Raw genomic sequence first — 18,878 nt, forward strand, 5'->3', positions numbered from 1 at the left:
AGTGACGTGCTAGTAAATGTTACCAACTGCCTTGTCGAGAAAAAAAAAAATGATTTGTTACATTTGCCAATTTCCATGGTGTCAAAATCCCCCATGGTTGAATTCAAACTATCAACATGAGATCACTGAACATGTAGTTAGGAAGAGATGCACATAACATGAGAGATCATCACTACCTCCTTACCCCCTTTCCACCTTAAACACCAGCTCTTGTTCCCCACAGGCAGCCTCCAGCTCATTCCTCCAAGGGTCTCTCCCTGGCCACCTACTCCCCTGGACTGCAAGGTTTGGCACCACCACCACTGGAGGATCTCATTGCTCTAATTCTGTACCATGCACCACCTACCAAAGAGTCAGTGCCACTGTCCCCACAGCCACTCAGTCAGAGAGAGAGGCCTAATCCCCTAGACTGGCAGTGGGAGTGATATAAGAAGGGAGAAGCAGCAATTGAGAAATAAACAGCTGAAAGAAAAAAAACAAACAATCGCATCAAAAAGTGGGCAAAAGACATGAATAGACAATTCTCAAAAGAAGATATACAAATGGCCAACAAACATATGAAAAAATGCTCAACATCATGAATTATCAGGGAAGTGCCAAACCACAATGAGATACCACTTCACTCCTGTGAGAATGGCCATCATCAAAAATAAAAAAATAACAGATATTGGCATGGATGCGGTGAAAAGGGAACACTTTTATACTGCTGGTGGGAATGTAAACTAGTACAACCACTATGGAAAACAGTATGGAGATTCCTTAAAGAACTAAATAGAACTACCGTTTGATCCAGCAATCCCACCACTGGTTATCTACCCAGAGGAAAAGAAGTCATTATACGAAAAAGATACTAGCTCATGCATGTTTATAGCAGCACAATTCACAATCGTAAAAATATGGAACATACATAAATGCCCATCAATCAACAAATGGATAAAGAAAATGTGGTATATATACACCATGGAATACTACTCAGCCATAAACGGGAAGGAAATAATGGCATTTGCAGCAACCTGGATAGAGCTGAAGATGATTATTCTAAGTGAAGTAACTCAGGAATGGAAAAATATATAACATATGTTCTCACTTTCAAGCAGGAGGTAAGCTATGAGAATGCAAAGGCATAAGAACGATATAATGGACTTTGGGGACTCAGGGGCAGGGTGGTGAGCAATAAAAGACTACGCATTGGGTACAATGTACACTGCTCAGGTGATGGGTACACCAAAACCTCAGAAATCACCACTAAAGAATTCTTCCATGCAACTAAACACCACCTGTTCCCCCAAAATTATTGAAATAAAAATAAAAATTAAAAAATAAGAAATGAACAGCTGACACCAACACAAGATGGCTTTGAACCCCTGAAAATTGCAGGAGAATTGCCAAAGCTAGCAATATCTAACTATCTGAGGGTACAACACGCTAGTATCTCCAAAATGAGCAGTGAAGCATCTGAAAAGTGTCTCTTTTCACACCAAGACATTTATGGAAAAAAAGAGATAAGACATAGAAATGAGGGTGACCCCATTTAGAATCTCAGCTGTTTCCTCTTAGAGGTGTGATCTTGGCCAAGTCACTTAACCAAAGCTTCCTCATCTGTAAAGTGGGAACAACACATAGAATTGTAAAAATCAAAGATGTTAACCATAATGGTTACCTGTATATGATTTTCATAGGCAGATTCCCAAAAACAGAGGCACAGCAGAGATGCCCAATGTGAGAAGGCTTGGCTGGCTTTTTCTTCAATGGTGCCTCCAGGGGAAAGGTAGGAGGTGGGAGGATCCTCATAACATTCATCTGATGCCTTTCCTCTACATATCCTGAGCCCAAGCTGGCCCCTCAGCTCTCTAGCCCCCTGCCTTGCAGGTGACACCCAAGTTTACACTAGTTCCACCACTCAAGATGCTTACCATCCCCTTTTCTCCATTCTCCCATACCTAGAAAATTCCTCTTTATCCTTTGGGGTTCCATTCATATGTCACCTCCTTGTGGTTGTGATGGGGTATCTGGTTAACTTCTGGAATTTTTAAAGTGTCTACTACATGAGAAGCACTGTGCTAGGCCACAATGCTTAAAAAAGCAATCACAAGAGAGCCTGCCAGAAGCAACCTAAGTGTCCATCAACAGATAAATGGATTTTTAAAAATGTGGTAGATATACACAACGGAGTACTATTCAGCCATGAAAAAGAATGAGATCCTGTCATTTCCAGAAACATGAGTGGAACTGGAGATCATAATGTTAAGTGAAATAACCAGGCACAGAAAGACAAACTTCACATGTTCTCACTTATTTGTGGGAGCTAACAATTAAAATAATTGAATTCACAGAGATAGAGAATAGAAGGGTAGCAGAGGAGAAGGAGGGAAGGAGGGATGGTTAATGGGTACAAAAAAATAGAAAGAACGAATAAAACCTAGTAGTTGCTAGTACAACAGGTAACTATAGTCAAAAATAGTGTAAATGTACATTTTAAATAAATAAAACAGTATAATTGGATTATTTGTAACACAAAGGACAATTGCTTGAGGGGATAGATACCCCATTTACCTTGATGTGATTATTATGCATTGCATTCCTGTATCAAAATATGTCCTGTATTCACAAAAATTAAAAATTTAAAAAAGAGTGCCTGCCATCAGGTACCCACAGTGTCACAGAGGTAGGGAGCAGGGAAGCATTTGCCATTGAGAGAAAAGTCGTCATTTCAAGAAAATGAGATACGCTCTTTGATAAAGGCATGTCTAGGGAAACTCCAACTCCTTTTCCTCCTGGGCATATAGCTAAACTATATTTCCCAGTCTCCCCTACAGCTAGATGAGTCACAAGACTGAGTTCTGGCTTATGGAATATGGGTAGAAGTGACATACCCCACTTCTAGGCCTTCCCACCAAAACCTATACAATCCTCCACCCTCTCTGTTTCTCCATTCTCCAGCTGAATAGAGAAGATGCCAAACATCCACGGGAGAGCAGAGTCACAAGATGAAAGGAGTCTGGGTTCCTGAGTCACTATTTAGAAGAAAGCTCTCTTACACGGACACCCATGTTCAGACTGTTCCATGAGCAGAGGGTACAATTTAGCCAGTGAGTGTTTAGAGGTGCTGGTTATAGCAACTGGCATATCATCATCAATGGAAAATGATCATCAATGGAAAAACATCACCATAGTATGCAAATAAAATACTGTCAGACTTCTCATGATGTGTACGTTGTCTTGAAATCTCACAAGAATACACAGAATACAAGTTGCTTTTTTATGAACTGGTGGTTGCGGGATAAACTGTGTGAAAGATATTTGGGTTTTGGCTTTATTTTTATTTCATTTATTTTTTAAGACAGAGTCTCTCTATGTCACCCAGGTTGGAGTGCAGTGGTGTGACCTTGGCTCACTGCAACCTCCACCTCCTGGGTTCAAGCGATTCTCCCGCCTCAGCCTCCCAAGTAGCTGGGATTACAGGTGCCAGCCACCACACCCAGCTAAATTTTGTATTTTTTTAGTAGAGACAGGGTTTCACCATGTTGGTCAGGTTGGTCTTGAACTCCTGGCCTCAAGTGATCTGCCCGCCTCAGCCTCCCAAAGTGCTGGGATTACAGGTGTAGGCCCCCATGCTTGGCCAATTTTTGTCTTTATTTTTAAATGAAGTTGTATATGTACATAATGTCTAAGGTGATTTTTCCATCTATGTTTTTTCTACTGTTGTTCCCTATGTTTACATTTGTCCAAGTTATCATTTTGACAAGAATCAGAGTAAAATCTCCCTCCAATCATGGTCTTTTCCACTGTTACAAAAGGTCCTGCAATTACCAAGTAATCATCACGACAGAGATGCTTTTTCTAATAGAGTAAACCAAATTCCAATCTATCCCCTGATTGTAAATTAGGCTTTTTTTGGAAGTAAAATTAATCAGTGTTCAGAAGTACCTACTCTTTTAACACAGATACTAGAAGAAACTGACTCAGGAGGTGAAGGATGAATCTCTAGCAGGCCAAACTCCATCTTTCAATGGAAATTACCACCAAAATTTAAAATGTGCTCCATAACTCAATGGCATATGAGTAGAAAATCATTAGGGTCATATTTGATAGTATTTGAGAGCTAGGAAGTACTTACAAAGAAATTTCCAAATACAGTGATCCCCTTCTGCTCCCCTAAGAAAAGTTAATCGTAAGATTCTCCTGAGGTACTTGTTTAAAATAAAGATTACTTGGCCTCCCTTCCAGCTCTACTGTATCAGACTCAATGGAGGAGGGCCTTGGAATCTGCATTTTTAACAAGCACCCGAGGTGACGCTGCTGACATTCCTGGCCCATGGAGCAAGGCTCTACCCTGCAATATAATTACCTACCTCTAGATTCAATTTTCTTTCTTTCTTTTTTTTTTTTTTTTTTTTTAGACGGAGTCTCCCTCTTTCGCCCCGGCTGGTGGAGTGCAGTGGCCGGATCTCAGCTCACTGCAAGCTCCGCCTCCCGGGTTCACGCCATTCTCCGGCCTCAGCCTCCCGAGTAGCTGGGACTACAGGCGCCCGCCACCTCGCCCGGCTAGTTTTTTGTATTTCTTAATAGAGACGGGGTTTTACCGTGTTAGCCAGGATGGTCTCGATCTCCCGACCTCGTGATCCGCCCGTCTCGGCCTCCCAAAGTGCTGGGATTACAGGCTTGAGCCACCGCGCCCGGCCGATTCAATTTTCATTTAGAAAATTTTCGAAGAATCCTGGCTTATCTCTAAATGACATAATTTTAAGTAAATTGTTTCTTCTCTCCCTTTTCTGTATATTTTCCTCAATGAACACAGATTACTTTTATCATCAGAAATTATCTTAAAAAGAGCAGCAGCTTCTCTCAGGTGTCTAAGTGTTTCTGTAGGGGATAAATGCTACATTTTATTCCTAGAATTGTTGGAAGTGCCTTTTTTAAAAAACATAACTTCTGGCAATATAGCCTTGTCTGAGTCCAAATAAGAAAATATGATTTTAATCATGGCCCAGCAATTAACTCAGTAAAGTGTTTTGTAAACTCGTTGATTCATTTCGTAAACTCTGTGATTCATTTTCTGAAGTCAAAGCTGAATGCCTTAATGAACCTGTAAAATTCTCCTTCCTGGAAATTTTGAAGATTTTTCTTTGTAGTACTAAACTAGCAAAGCAACAAATTCTAAAACATTCTTTAAAATAAGAAAACCCTGGCAGTTCCTAAAGTTGTTTTATCAGTGCAATTTTTCTACCGCTCTCAAAGTGGTCTTGTGTCTTTTCAATACAGATACTTTTGTTTATTGCCAGAAAGTGACTTACTGGTTAAAAAGGAACCAGGAAAAAAAAAAAAAAAAAGCAGCAAAAGATTGAGAATGAACTGGGGAAAAAAAAGATGTTCACACAGAAATTTTAGAAAATAACATAATTATATAACTTGTTCCCCAAGCTCATAAACAATTTAGGATCTCGAAGAGAACAGCATGGAGAAAGACCAGAAATAAAGGACAAAAACATTTGTTATCATTGCAGCAAGTAAATTACACCAGACAATGGTTTTGGCCAGTTCATCACAAAGGATACCGGGATTTTCCCTATGACTCTTTTGATGTAACATTCTTTAAAAACAGTTTTCAAAGAATGTGAGAAGGGAAGCCCTTATAATTTAAAGAAAACACAAAAGTCACAGTAAAATTCACATAAAGTTCTTACTTCTTTCTCTCGGACCCTAATATCCTAAACAAATCTTTAAAGTACTGCGGGACGCGGACCACCACATTCTCGGAGGGGCTGATGTCTTTCAGGTGGGGGTAGAGTCTGGTGTCAATGACCTTCTTGATGTAGCCCAGCCAGTCAAACTGAGGGGAGAGAGAACAAAACAGAATGAGAGAACCTCTGTTAGGTAGCAAGTAAGAAAGGCAAATAGAATAGATTGAGTGTCATTCATTTCTTTTGATTTCACACCTAATAATTCAAGATGCAACTACTCAAGTCTAGAAAATAAACTCCTGATCATTGCTATTCAGATCTATTGTCTTTTTTTTTAGACAGTCTCGCTCTATCACCCAGGCTGGAGTGCAGTGGCATGATCTGGGCTCTGCCTCCTAGGTTCAAGCAATTCTCCTGCCTCAGCCTCTGAGTAGCTGGGATTACAAGCACCCACCACCACGCCCGGCTAATTTTTTTTTTTTTTTTTTTTTTTTTTTTTTGTATTTTTAGTAGAGGTGGAATTTCACCATGTTGGCCAGGCTGGTGTTGAACTTCTGACTTCAAGTGATCCACCCACCTTGGCCTCCCAATGTGCTGGGATTACAGGTGTGAGCCACCGTATTCGGCCTGATCTATTGTCTTAATCACAAATGGAGCATGTGTTCTGTACCATCTACATCTGGACAACACACACACACACACACACACACACACACACACACACGAACACAGTAATATGCACCCTCACTCCCTTGGCCCCCTCTAGTACTCTTCCTCCTTCCTGAACTCTCCCCTCTGTCTTTCTCTCCCCATTCTGCTCTCTCTCCCCATCCTGTACTCTTCTTCTATTCTATACTCTCTTTTTTCCTCCCGTACTCTTCCCTCCTTCTCTCTTGCATTTCTCTTCCTCCTTCTAAATTCTTTCTCTATACTGTACATTTTCTCTCCCTCCCTCCCTTTCTCTGTCCTGTACTCTCCCTCACTCTCATATATACACAGAAACAGATGCCCCAGTACATAACTAGTCTCTGTGACACAGCCTTTAAAAAAAAAAAAAAAAAAAAAGAGGAAATAAGCAGCAACAGAAAGTAAATGCGGCCAGGCATGGTAGCTCACGCCTGTAATCCCAGCACTTTGGGAGGCCGAGGCAGGGGGATCATTTGAGGTCAGGAGTTTGAGACCAGCCTGGCCAATCCCGTCTCTATTAAAAATACAAAAAATTAGCTAGGTGTGGAAGCAGGCACCTGTAATCCCAGCTACTTGGGAGGCTAAGGCAGGAGGTTGCAGTGAACCCGGCAGAGGTTGCAGTGAGCCAAGATCACGCCACTGCACTCCAGCCTGGGCGACACAGCAAGACTGTGTCTCAAAAAAACAAACAAAAACACAGAAAGTAACATGCCTCCATTCTTCAGAGCATCCCTATCTTACCTAAAACACCATATGGTGTTTCTTAGATTGGCTACTCTAAAAGTCTTTTCCCAACCTTTTCTCCATTACCTGTGTCCACTGTTGAAATGGAAAACCAGTTACTCACTTGCCCAACCTCCCCGGTGGTTAGGAGTGGCCACGTGACCCAATCCTACTCAATAAGAAATAAAGGGAAGACATCTGGAGATGTTCTGGAAAGGTCTGTTTGTTTTTCCTAGTAAAAGAGTTAGACACATCACTGGCCCTTTCCCCTTCTTCCTGCTCTGACACAGATGTGATATATGGAGCTGTGATGGATACCTTGCAACCATGAGTCATCAAACATGAAGTCAAAAAGCCAACACACTAAACAGAGTAGGATGCAAAGATAGGAAGAACTTGGGCCTTTGACAACACTGTTAAACAGCTGAGCCAATGCCAACAATTACCTATGTCTAGACTTTTGTCATGTGAGAAAATAGGCTTTAAGTTTCTAAGCCACTGTTGGAAAGATGTTTTGTTCCCTATAACAGAAGGCATCCCAATACACAGACAAGGGATATTTTATGTGATTGTTGACAAAGACGATGATAACCAAGACTGGGAGTAGGTTTTACAAGACAGAAATTTACACACAGATGAAATCCAATCCCTTCTAAAATGACCAGTTGAGAGAAAGTTTTCTGGATATTTTCACCAACCTGGGGAATCATAGCACTCAGTTCAGAAATGTTCATTTTGTTGTACATGGCCTCACTGGTTCGGTTTTCATGAGGAATCATTATCTGTTGGAAAGAGATTTTGGTTATTTTTTTTTTCAAGTGAACCATTTCTTACTGTATGATTACTTCCTACATGTGCCAAAACATCTGCATAGTATTATAAAGTTTTTCAAGGCTTTGGTGTGGTGCCCAACTTCGAGGGAGAGAAAAGAAGACATAACTTTAGGCAGGATTAAGAAAATAAACTTTCACATCCTCCTCTGCATCAAATATTGTCCCCAGCACAAAAAGAACTACCCAAAATCTCCCTCCCAATCTATAATGTGGATGGGCAAAATCTATTGCTGGCTCAATTCTGACAATTAAACTTAAGTTGGACAATTGAGGTAAACATCCCACTGTCACCTGTGGTCTCCAAATAATGATCTCAATATTTCATGAACCATCGACTATCCCTTCATCTCTAGGGGCAAATTTTCACTGATGAACACAAGACTATCCGGATGCCACTGTTCCCCGTGATCATTCTGTCAACAGCTCATACCCTCATTTCCCCTTTTGTTTCTTTGACCTTGAGATTTCCCTAGCCCCATTGCTGGGAGTATGGATTCAGTCACTGCCTATTCACACATTTCAAAACCTGCCTCTCTCCAGCCCTGACTCTATACTCTTTCCATTCCCAATACTCATGCTCTTGGCCATTTGGCCAACACCAAATCTGAGCTTCTAGCCTCCACTATGTTTAACTTAAGAAGAACAGCAATGATTATCTTCCTGAAGGATCATCTTAATCACTTCCATTGACCAGCAGTAGCTCCCATATCCACCCTTCAATCACGTCATGACTTTGCCTTCGGGCCTTCCATCATCTAATTCCCTTGCATTAAACTTGCCACATTTCCACTGCACACATGACTCTCCTACTCTTACATCTCCTATCCACCATCACCACCTCCATGGTTTGAACTATGACTCAGGACTGCCCAAGATTCACTGCTTCTAGCAAGCCTTTCCAATTACACTCCACTTGGTTCCAATCACAAGGGCTACTCCATCAATAAGACCTCTCCTTGTGCACACATCTCTCCAGCTGGATTGGCTAAGTATATGCTTCCATGGCTGTATTTACAAGGACTTATTTGTGCTAGACTGGACTGTCTTGTCTTCTCAGCTTCAGAAGTTTCCCTAGGACTACATATCCCACTAATTTTGAAAGTACCTAGTGATGTGTAGTGTAAGATATGGAGGTAAGCATTACTAGCAGTGATTTTTCAAGGTAAAGATTACAGAGGGCTTACTGGCAGATATCTGCCCCCTCTTTGCTAAATGCTTCAGTGTCCTTAGCTTCCCTTTCTTCACTCTCCACAGGAGAGACCACACGTAACTTACAAACAGCCTCCTGGCTCTGTGTGAATCATTGCCTCAGAGAATATCCACACTCCTCTTCCACCAGCCCCTCCTCCGCCCTCGGAGTCTCACAGCCCCAAGTTGGAGACCTTTGGCCTCAGAGCTGTTTTCAGCTCTCTGCCAGCCACTCCCCTCCACACAACAGATTTGTCACTTCATTTAGCCTCTTGACAATTCCCAGTCTTGCCTCAGCCCAGCTGTTTTTAGTTCCCTTTTTGGTCCAAATCCCTGGCTCAGGGCAAGGCCTTCCCTGCTGTTTCAGAGTTCTAGTCCAAATGAGAGTCCTGGGCCTCCTATGTGCCTGGAAAGAGAATTCAGGCAGACTCTAGACATGGCTCAGAGGCACAGTCATGGATCTCGAGACACGTGCAGCAGTCTTCACAGTCTTCAAAGGTGACATGCAGGAATGAACTTCTTGCACTACAAGTAGGAGTTTGGAGAGAGCTGTACACGAACATCATCACAGCAAAGACAGAGAGACCAATTCCTCTTTACCCTTATCCTTCATCCCTACTCCCATACCTCAACACACCACCAGCACCTCGCCAAACAAAACCAATCAACATTTGGACTCTTATACACCTTGAGATTTTTACTAACTTCTCTTGTGGAAGATTTCCAACACATGTGCAAAAGTTGCTTGGTAAAAAGTATCATTTTCTTTCACTACAGGGTTTCCCCAGAAGCAGATTTTACCACATTTGTTCCCTCTTGGCCTAGGAACATATAGAGAGATTTTTACACTTTGTTTCTTCTAGAAAAAAGTTACTCCATAAACAAAGCTAACCATTTAGAAGTTCTCATTATTTTGCCCATAAGTTTGTTTTTACATCTTTTTGTCTCTACAATGAGGCAAAAAGAAGTTAAGGTAATTTACACAGACATGTAGTTTTGTGTCATGCATATGACACAATGATATTCATTAAAGTAGCGCAAGAAAAGAATGAAAAAACAGGGGCAGATACAAAGTAATACCAGAAAGGTCATTTAAAAACGTTTACCAACATGTCCTACCTACTTCTATATCAACTTTTATATCCCGTATTGGTGGACAGACTTCCCTGAGCCCAGAACTTAAGCCAGAATGATTCTGAGTGGGGATAGCACAAAACATGGACTGGATTAAAAGCAACCTTCCATTCAAGCCAGATTACTAAGGATTTATTAAACATCTATCTTCTATTTAAGCCAAACATGAGTTTCTCCAGAAAAAACGGTCAGAGGGTCTCTCTGCTGCTATTCTTTGGCCACAGCTGAGCAACATATGGACACTGAATGGGCTTAAACCAGGGAAGTGGAAGGAATGAAGAGCTCTTCTGTCACAGTCCTTCTTGTTACTTCCTAGAGGCGATGCTACTAGTTCTACCTTAGGCCCAAAGGGCAATGACAGAAAATACTATTATTTGATTGCAATTTATATTTTCATTCAGGATATACTGCCTTTAATATACGGAAAAGAAAAGAAAGTAAAGGAAAGAAAGAAATTTTCAGTGAAGACTTACCTCAGCTATCTTAATTTCCAATCTAAGCACTGACTTCATGTCATGCTCTGCTCTGGAACTGTTAGCTCCTAAAAGCACGGCAGTATCCACCATGAACTTGTAAAGGGCGTCCCGATACTATAAGAAATAAAGAACAAAGTGACCATGACAATAGCTTATTAGAAAATATGTTTCGGAGACACGGAAGAGCAGAAATAGCAGGCGGAAATAAATGTCTTTTATTTTCACTCTGTACTCAAAGTATGGTGCAGGCATTATGCAATACCAGCCACCCACATAACACTTTGGGAGAAAAAAGAGTGATGGCTACTTGGGTACTGTTTCCATGACAGACAGAGATGCCCAGCCATCAAGCATCAAGAGAACTAGTTTTCTGGCAACCGTCGATATTATGCATACATGAAATAACTCCAAATGAGACAAGAATAGAAAGTTAAAGGTCAGATGTCCTCTTTCCAGACAAGTGAGGCTTTAATAAAATAATGGGAAAGAACTGTTTCTAAAAGCAGGAGGCCTGATCCATAAAGAATGGTGGGAGGTGTGATTTATTCTCTTGCAACTCAATTTACCCACCTTCACACTAAGAAATAAAAGACCAGTGACAGCAGTCCTGTGTCTTTTCAGTTTTTTACAGTTTTCACAAAGTTCTGCTCCCTAGCTCAGGAAAAAAAGGAGAAAAGAGAGGAACGATGATGTGAAACCTAACAAATAGCAAACATAGAATTTCCTTCCTACATACTCATAAACCCATTTTGGGGCTACTCATATGTCATTGGGTGGGGCGGGGGTGACCTTACATCATGGGAATTAAAGAACTGCCTTAGGCCCACCTCTCATTTCAGACGTATTTGTGAGATCTCAACGCACCAGGTATTAAATGACCTACTTCTCATGCATTGGGAATAAGATTTACTAACATATACCTTGCCTCTATAAGCTATTCTTACTATGTGTGTGACCTTAGGACCTATATAGTACTTAGAATATAGCAGGCCTTTAATAAATATTTGTTGAATCAGTAAGCAAGCTTTCAAAATAGTCTTAAATAGGCCAGGCGTGGTGGCTTATGCCTGTAATCCCAGCACTTTGAGACGCTGAGGCAGGCGGATCACGAGGTCAGCCTGGCCAATAAGGTGAAACTACATCTCTACTAAAAATACAAAAAAACTAGCCGGGCATGGTGGCACACTCCTGTAGTCCCAACTACTCGGGAGGCTGAGGCAGGAGAATCGCTCGAACCCAGAAGGTGGAGGTTGCAGTGAGCCGAGATTATGCCACTGCACTCCAGCCTGGGCAATAGAGGGAGACTCCGTCTCAAAAAAAAAAAAAAAAAAAAAGGAAAGAAAGAAAAAAAGAAAATAGTCTTAAATAGAAATAATATTTTGCTATTCCCAGTTCAATTCAAAACAAAACATATTTATTGGCCGGGTGTGGTGGCTCACGCTTGTAATTCCAACACTTTGGGAGGCCGAGGTGGGCAGATCACTTGAGGCCAGGAGTTTGGGACCAGCCTGGCCAACATAGTGAAACCCTGTCTCTACTAAAACTACAAAATTAGCCCGGCAGGGTGGTGCATGACTATAATCCCAGCTACTCGGGAGGCTGAGGTTGCTGAGAATCGCTTGAACCCAGGAGACATAGGTTGCAACGAGTTGAGATCATGCCACTGCACTTCAGCATGGGCAACACAGCAAGACTCTATGTAAAAAGAAAAACCAAAAAATGTATTTATTGAGTACCTACTCAAATGTACAAGGTGGCTTAGTAGGCCCTCTGTGCATATGTTAGGAAAGAGTGGTACAGACAAAAATATAATAGGTGTCTGGTTCCCAAACAGTGAGGGAGATAAACATGTAATTATTAACTATAACATTAAAGACATCAAAATAACTTCCTTAATAAAGCTGCTACATGCTTGGAAACTGAAGAGCTGCAGAGAAAATCTAGCCTGGAGAAATTGGGGACATAGCATTTGAGGGAGACTGGTTCCGACGCAGTGAAGAGTCCTGTGAGGTAGGTGATACGGTTTGGCTGTGTCTCCACCCAAATCTCACCTCGAATTGTAATAATCCCCACATGTCAAGGGTAGGGCCAGGTGAATATAATTGAATCATGGGGGTGGTTTCCCCCACATATCCTCATGGTAGTGAGTAAGTCTCATGAACTCTGATGGCTTTATAAATGGGAGTTCCCCTGCACAAGCTCTGTTGCCTGACACCACATAAGACATGACTTTGCTCCTCATTCACCTTCTGCCATGACTGTAAGGCCTCCCCAGCTATGTGGAAGTGTGAGTCAATTAAACCTCTTTCCTTCATAAATCACCAAGTCTCAGGTATGTCTTTATTAGCAGAGAGAGAATGGACTAATACAATGGGCAAGCTGCTTTTGTTGGGGGAAGAACAAATCCAGATGAGATGGGAAAGATGACTTGGGATGAAGTCATGAGGCAGCCTTGAAAGCCCTCTAAAGAATTTAGACCCTGTCTTGGGAGCAAAGGCATGCTGGGAGCAGTGCTTTGAGAATGGAACTTGCCAACTGGTGCTAAGGAGGCAATGTGATGAAGGAGAGGCAGTAACAGTTAAAAGGCTACTTGTTGTAGCCAAGGCAAGAGTTAACAAGAATCTGACCTATAGTAGTCAGGATAGAAAAGAGGGACCAAGGGGATGGAAGAGGTATTTTTAAGGTGGAATCACTAGGACTTGACTGATAGGTTATGGGGGAGATGATTTTGAGCCTAGTTGCTGAGACTCCATGAAAACCAGGGGTACACCCTCCCCCACATTGGCAAATGTTCACTCTGTCTACTTTTAGGAAGGTAAACTTGCCAACCCTCTTTGACGAGTGTCCTCGGCAAGAAAGCTGCCCAGCATCTTAGTTAGCTTCCCTCCAGAGCCTTCTATGTATAGAAGTTAGTAACAGCATAGACCCAGGGGACCTAGGTCTGAGGCTTCTTTGGAAGTTCAATAAATTTTCCAAAATAAATTGAAAGTGTCAGAAATGAACCAGCTCTTTCCAATATTCAGGAAACTGCTAGATTTCTAAGCCAACCCAAGAAGTCTAACTTGATTGATCCTTTCTGATTCTTATTAAACCTCCATTAACCTGGAACACCTGTTAAAAATATAGATTCTCAGACCCTACCTCAAGTCTACTAAGTCAGACTCTCCAGAGCTGTGACCCAAGAAGCAACATTTCATGAAAGACTCCCAAGTGATTCTAAAGCAGTACAATTTGGGAACCATTTGTCTCCTGGGTATCCCTTCCGACGCTTTATTTCTGCAACTGATAGTGAGTTCTCTGCACTTCTGAGGAATGAATGACTGCAAGCTCATTTCTTTGTTATTTCATTTGGGCCTGCTGTCTCCCAAGCTAGATAATAAGGGCATTGAGTACTGAGACTTGTACAGCCTTGATGAGCAGACTTCTAGAAAGACAGGGAGTGGAATTTATCTGTCTGAATAAAAGTCTTCCTGTATTGGGAATATGGTCATTGAATAGCCACACTGCTCATTTCCAATAAAGCAGCAGTGACCTTAGAACAAGTAATGGACCTGATAGCAGTCTGATAAGGCACATAGTTGAATATGAGTAAAACTTACAGACTTGGCTTCTGTACTGTTATCAAGATAGTCTTCCCTCACGGCTAGGGAGAGTGTTGCTTGGTCCAGCTGTAAAAACAAAAACAGAAAGCATTCTGCTAGCACTGTAAATTCTTACGTACCATGTTAACAAGAGTGATGAAATCGTCTGCATCCCAGCCATATTTTGAGCTCATGTTACCATTACAAAAAGAATTCAGTACACTCCGAACTACATGCAAATAGGTACTTTGGCAATGACCGATATAATAAAGTATCAGAGACCTGCCCCTGCTTTTCTAATTTATGTTTTCTAAACCTTTTGAGGTCTTATCAACACTGAATAACAACAAGTCTATTTCAGTTGGAATAGATCTTAGAGATTATTAGCTATTCCCCCTTATTCAATGGAAGGAGAAACAAAAGCCAGATAATTGATGTGACTTTCCCAAGGTAACATGATTGGGCAGAGCTCAGACTAAAATCATTGTCCCCAATCACCAGATCCAGTATTTTTCTCATTGCAGTATTTCGCAAAACGCCAATCTGGATGGAGTTGATTAACCAGACTTTTCCAACTCCTTATCTCTAAAATAACATATGGCATTGAATTTTTTTTATTTGAATGGAATCAAGTAATAATTTTGTTTTGAGAAACCTTTGCAAATGTTAGAACCCTCTCTGGAAGGTTTAGGATAAGTGATAAAAACACAAATGATAACCAGACAACTAAATAAGTAGAATTATGGTGATAGAAAAGTATAGTATAAATTCTTGAATTAAAACTTTCAGCACCTTAGGCTGGTGTGGTGGCTTACACCTGTAATCCCAGCACTTTGGGAGGCCAAGGTGGGTGGGTCACTTGAGGTCAGGAGTTCGAGACCAGGCTGGCCAACATGGTGAAACCCTGTCTCTACTAAAAATACAAAAATTACCCGGGTGTGGTAGCGTATGGCTGTAATCCCAGTTACTCGGGAGGCTGAGGCAGGAAAATTGCTTGAACCCGGGAGGTGGTGGCTGCAGTGAGCCAAGATTGCACCACTACACTCCAGTCTGGGCAACAGAGCAAAACTCTGTCTCAGAAAAAAACAAAACAAAAAACAACTTTCAGCACCTTAAAGGTAAAGAAAAGAAAGAAGACAGTCTTTTCAAAGAGTGTGCTAGAAAAACTGGACATCCAGGCCTTGTGTGGTAGCTCACACCCATAATCCCAGCACTTTGGGAGGCCAATGCAGGCAGATCATTTGAGGCCAGGAGTTCAAGGTCAGCCTGGCCAACATGGTGAAACCCAGTCTCTACTAAAAATACAAAAATGAGCCAGGCGTGCTGGCACACACCTGTAATTCTAGCTACTTGGGAAGCTGAGGCAGGAGAATCACTTGAACCCAGGAGATGGAGGTCGCAGCGAGCTGGGATGGCGCCACTGCACTCCAGCCTGGTGACAGAGTGTGACTCCATCTCAGAGACAGAGTGTGACTCCATCTCAGAGAAAGAAAAGAAAAACTGGACATCATAGGCAAAAAGAAAATAAACTTTTACCCATACCTCACACCTTATTCAAAAATTAACTGAAAATGAATCATAGCCCTAAATGTAAAACCCAAAACTATAAAACTTCTGGAAAAAAATATTGGGAAAAATTTTTGTTACTAGGAGTTAGACAAAGAGTTTTTAGACATGACAATAAAATCACAATCCTTAAAAGCAAAAATTAATAAATTAGACTTTATCAACATTGAACAAATTTGCTCTTGAAAGAAATTTAGGCTGGGCGCGGTGGCTCATGCCTGTAATCCCAGCACTTTGGGAGGCCGAGGCGGGCAGATCACGAGGTCAGGAGATCAAGACCATCCTGGCTAACACGGTGAAACTGCGTCCCTACTAAAAATACAAAAATTAGCCGGGTGTGTTGGCGGGCGCCTGTAGTCCCAGCTACTCGGGAGGCTGAGGCAGGAGAATGGCATGAACCTGGGAGGCGGAGCTTGCAGTGAGCCGAGATTACGCCACTGCACTCCAGCCTGGGGGACAGAGCAAGACTCCATCTCGAGAAAAACAAAAAAAGAAACTTAACAGAATAAAAAGACAAGCTACAGAATGGGGAAAATATCTGAAAAATCACATATATGACAAAGGATATGTATCTAGAATACACAAAGATTCCTCAAAACTCAACCATAAGAAAAGAAACAACTCAATTTAAAATTGAGCAAATGATTCTAACAGACACTTCATCGAAGAACATATGAAAATAGAAAATAAGCACATGAAAATATGCCCAACATCATTAGTCATTAGGAAAATGTAAATTAAACCCACAATAAAACACTACTATAGATCTGTTAAAATGGAAAAAAAAAAATCTGACAACTGCTGGTGGGGATGTGGAAAAGTTGAATCACTCATGTATTGCTGGTAAGAATGCAAAATGGCACAGCCACTTTGGAAGGAAACCAATTTTACAGTTTATTATAAAGTTCAACATACATTTACATAAGAGCCAGCAATCCTACTTCTAGGTATTTATCCAGGAAAAAAATTTAAAAGTCACACAAAAACCTGTATGTAATTTTATTCATAATCACCCAAAACTGGAAACAACTCAAATGTCCTCCAACTCATGAAAGTATAAACCGTGGTATACAATGGAATACTACTCAACAATAAAAGAGAATGAACTGATACAATATGGGTGAATTTTACTTAACATCCTGAAAAAGCCAAACTTTACAGGAACAGGGAACAAAGTGATGGCTGACAGGGTTTGGGCATGAGGAGAAGGTCTGACTTAGCAAAGAGATAACATGAGGTATTTGGGGATGGATGATGGGACTATTCTATTTCTTGATTACAGTGGTGGTTACATGACTCTCTGCATTTGTCAAAACAGACAGGTACATCACAAAAAATGAATTTATGTAAATTTTAAGATACTTTAAAAACATTTCCAGCACCTTCTCTAAATCTATGGTTTGTTCTTTCTTGAGTATCAGCAACTGACTAAAGATAAACAAAATGAATCTCAAGAAGAGTAGATTTTTCCAAATTAAATCTCTAATTCACACATTAAACATTAAGCCAAAATAAGAAACAAAATCTAAATAACAAATTAAAAATTAGTAGTATCTGAATAAAAACTGAATCCTACATGCCCATACCATTAGTTTATATGACTTTAAATTGTTTTGATCCATCTCCTCCAACTTCTTTTTCATCTTACTATAATCCTAAATATTTTATTCTTAAATACATAAATTTGTATAAGATTATAGTTTTCCATGAAACTGCCCTTAATATACAACAAATTTTACAAAGGCCACGTTAAGAATTAGTGATATTACGAAAAATTCCAGGAAAAACATAACTCTTGTTTCAAGGGAAAAAAGGCACTTTCAAAACATCCATCTTGTCCGTGTATACTGCTAAAATCCTCTAATTATTTTGTTCAGCCCTCTCTAATTGGCCTGAAACAATGAAGTCACAATTCTTCCTGGCTTTGTCCTATTGCAATTCCCAATGTGCCACTATTTCTTCCAAAAATTAAGCAAGCCATGATCATGAAACACAATATTATGATTAAGACACTTTGGCTTTCCATTAAATTTGGACCACTTGAAGAATCTTTTGAGCTTGAGTCTCATAGGAAAAGAAACTGTGTAGATACTATCAAGAAAGCCAAAGTTTCTCTCTCATGAAATAAAGTTAAATCCACTTATTGTGAAAGTTTAGATGATTCAAGTGAGGTTACCAGACCTTTTATAAACTTTCAGATTGTTATGGTTTCTAGGGAACATTTTAAACACACCAACCAACAAATTGAATAAGGTCAGTCAAATAAATCTCATTAGAAACATACAAACTGTTGAGGCAAAAGACTTTCTCATGAAGCCATCAGGACACTGTTATTTGAGATTTTTTAAATCCTTGCATTTACAACTGATCTGAATACTGTAAACAAAAAATAAAATATGTTTTTTAAGGAAATCCAACACATTTAACTGAAAAATATAAATGTTTTCTCCAATTACAACTGGCATTCCAGTGATAATAAACCTCAAGTTAGAAGACAAAGTAGTAATACAAGAAGAAAGAGCTTACAAATTATGAGGTAGGAAATGGAGTCTGGACTTCAGGTTTCAAAACGGTGGTGGAGACAGAACCTGGCTTCCCTCCCCACCCCAACATATACACAGGAAACTAAAAACAAATATACAGCACTAAGATTCTCACCAGCAATATCCCAGAACTCAAATATAAGGATGAATCAGTTGCTGAGGCCACAGAGAAGTGAAAAAGCTCCAAGCAAAGGAGAATCAAATTTCTCTATGATGCCCTTCCAACCAATCTGTCCAGCAATTAGCATGCAGAAATTTTCCCTGACTCATAGTTTCTACACTGGAAAAACTGAGATCAAGGTGGACAACCAGCTTCCCGACCATCTTGCGTTCTTTGACAGAAGACCTCCTCATACCTTAACCCACAGAAGGCATCATGAATGCCTGAAGGGAGATATATTCCTAAAGACAGCAAGAGACAAAGAGGGGAGATGGGACTACCATACCCAGCCCTGGAAACTCTGCT

The 18,878-nt window shown here is 40.7% G+C and overlaps 1 protein-coding gene across 2 annotated transcripts in view; it reads right to left on the reverse strand.

Annotated features, from left to right (window-relative positions):
* Positions 1–18,878, reverse strand: part of PHEX (phosphate regulating endopeptidase homolog X-linked) — a 226,664-nt gene that overhangs the window by 152,430 nt on the left and 55,356 nt on the right. For both annotated transcript variants that reach the window (XM_009197333.4, XM_003917492.5), the window contains 4 exons: positions 14,322–14,390; positions 10,720–10,836; positions 7,790–7,873; positions 5,685–5,830 (listed from right to left, as the gene is read on the reverse strand). In XM_009197333.4, coding sequence (XP_009195597.1) covers positions 5,685–5,830; positions 7,790–7,873; positions 10,720–10,836; positions 14,322–14,390 — 416 coding nt within the window. The remainder of the gene's footprint in view (positions 1–5,684; positions 5,831–7,789; positions 7,874–10,719; positions 10,837–14,321; positions 14,391–18,878) is intronic.

The sequence above is a fragment of the Papio anubis genome, chromosome X (genome assembly GCF_008728515.1).
Source record: "Papio anubis isolate 15944 chromosome X, Panubis1.0, whole genome shotgun sequence".
NCBI classification, from domain to species: Eukaryota; Metazoa; Chordata; class Mammalia; order Primates; family Cercopithecidae; genus Papio; species Papio anubis.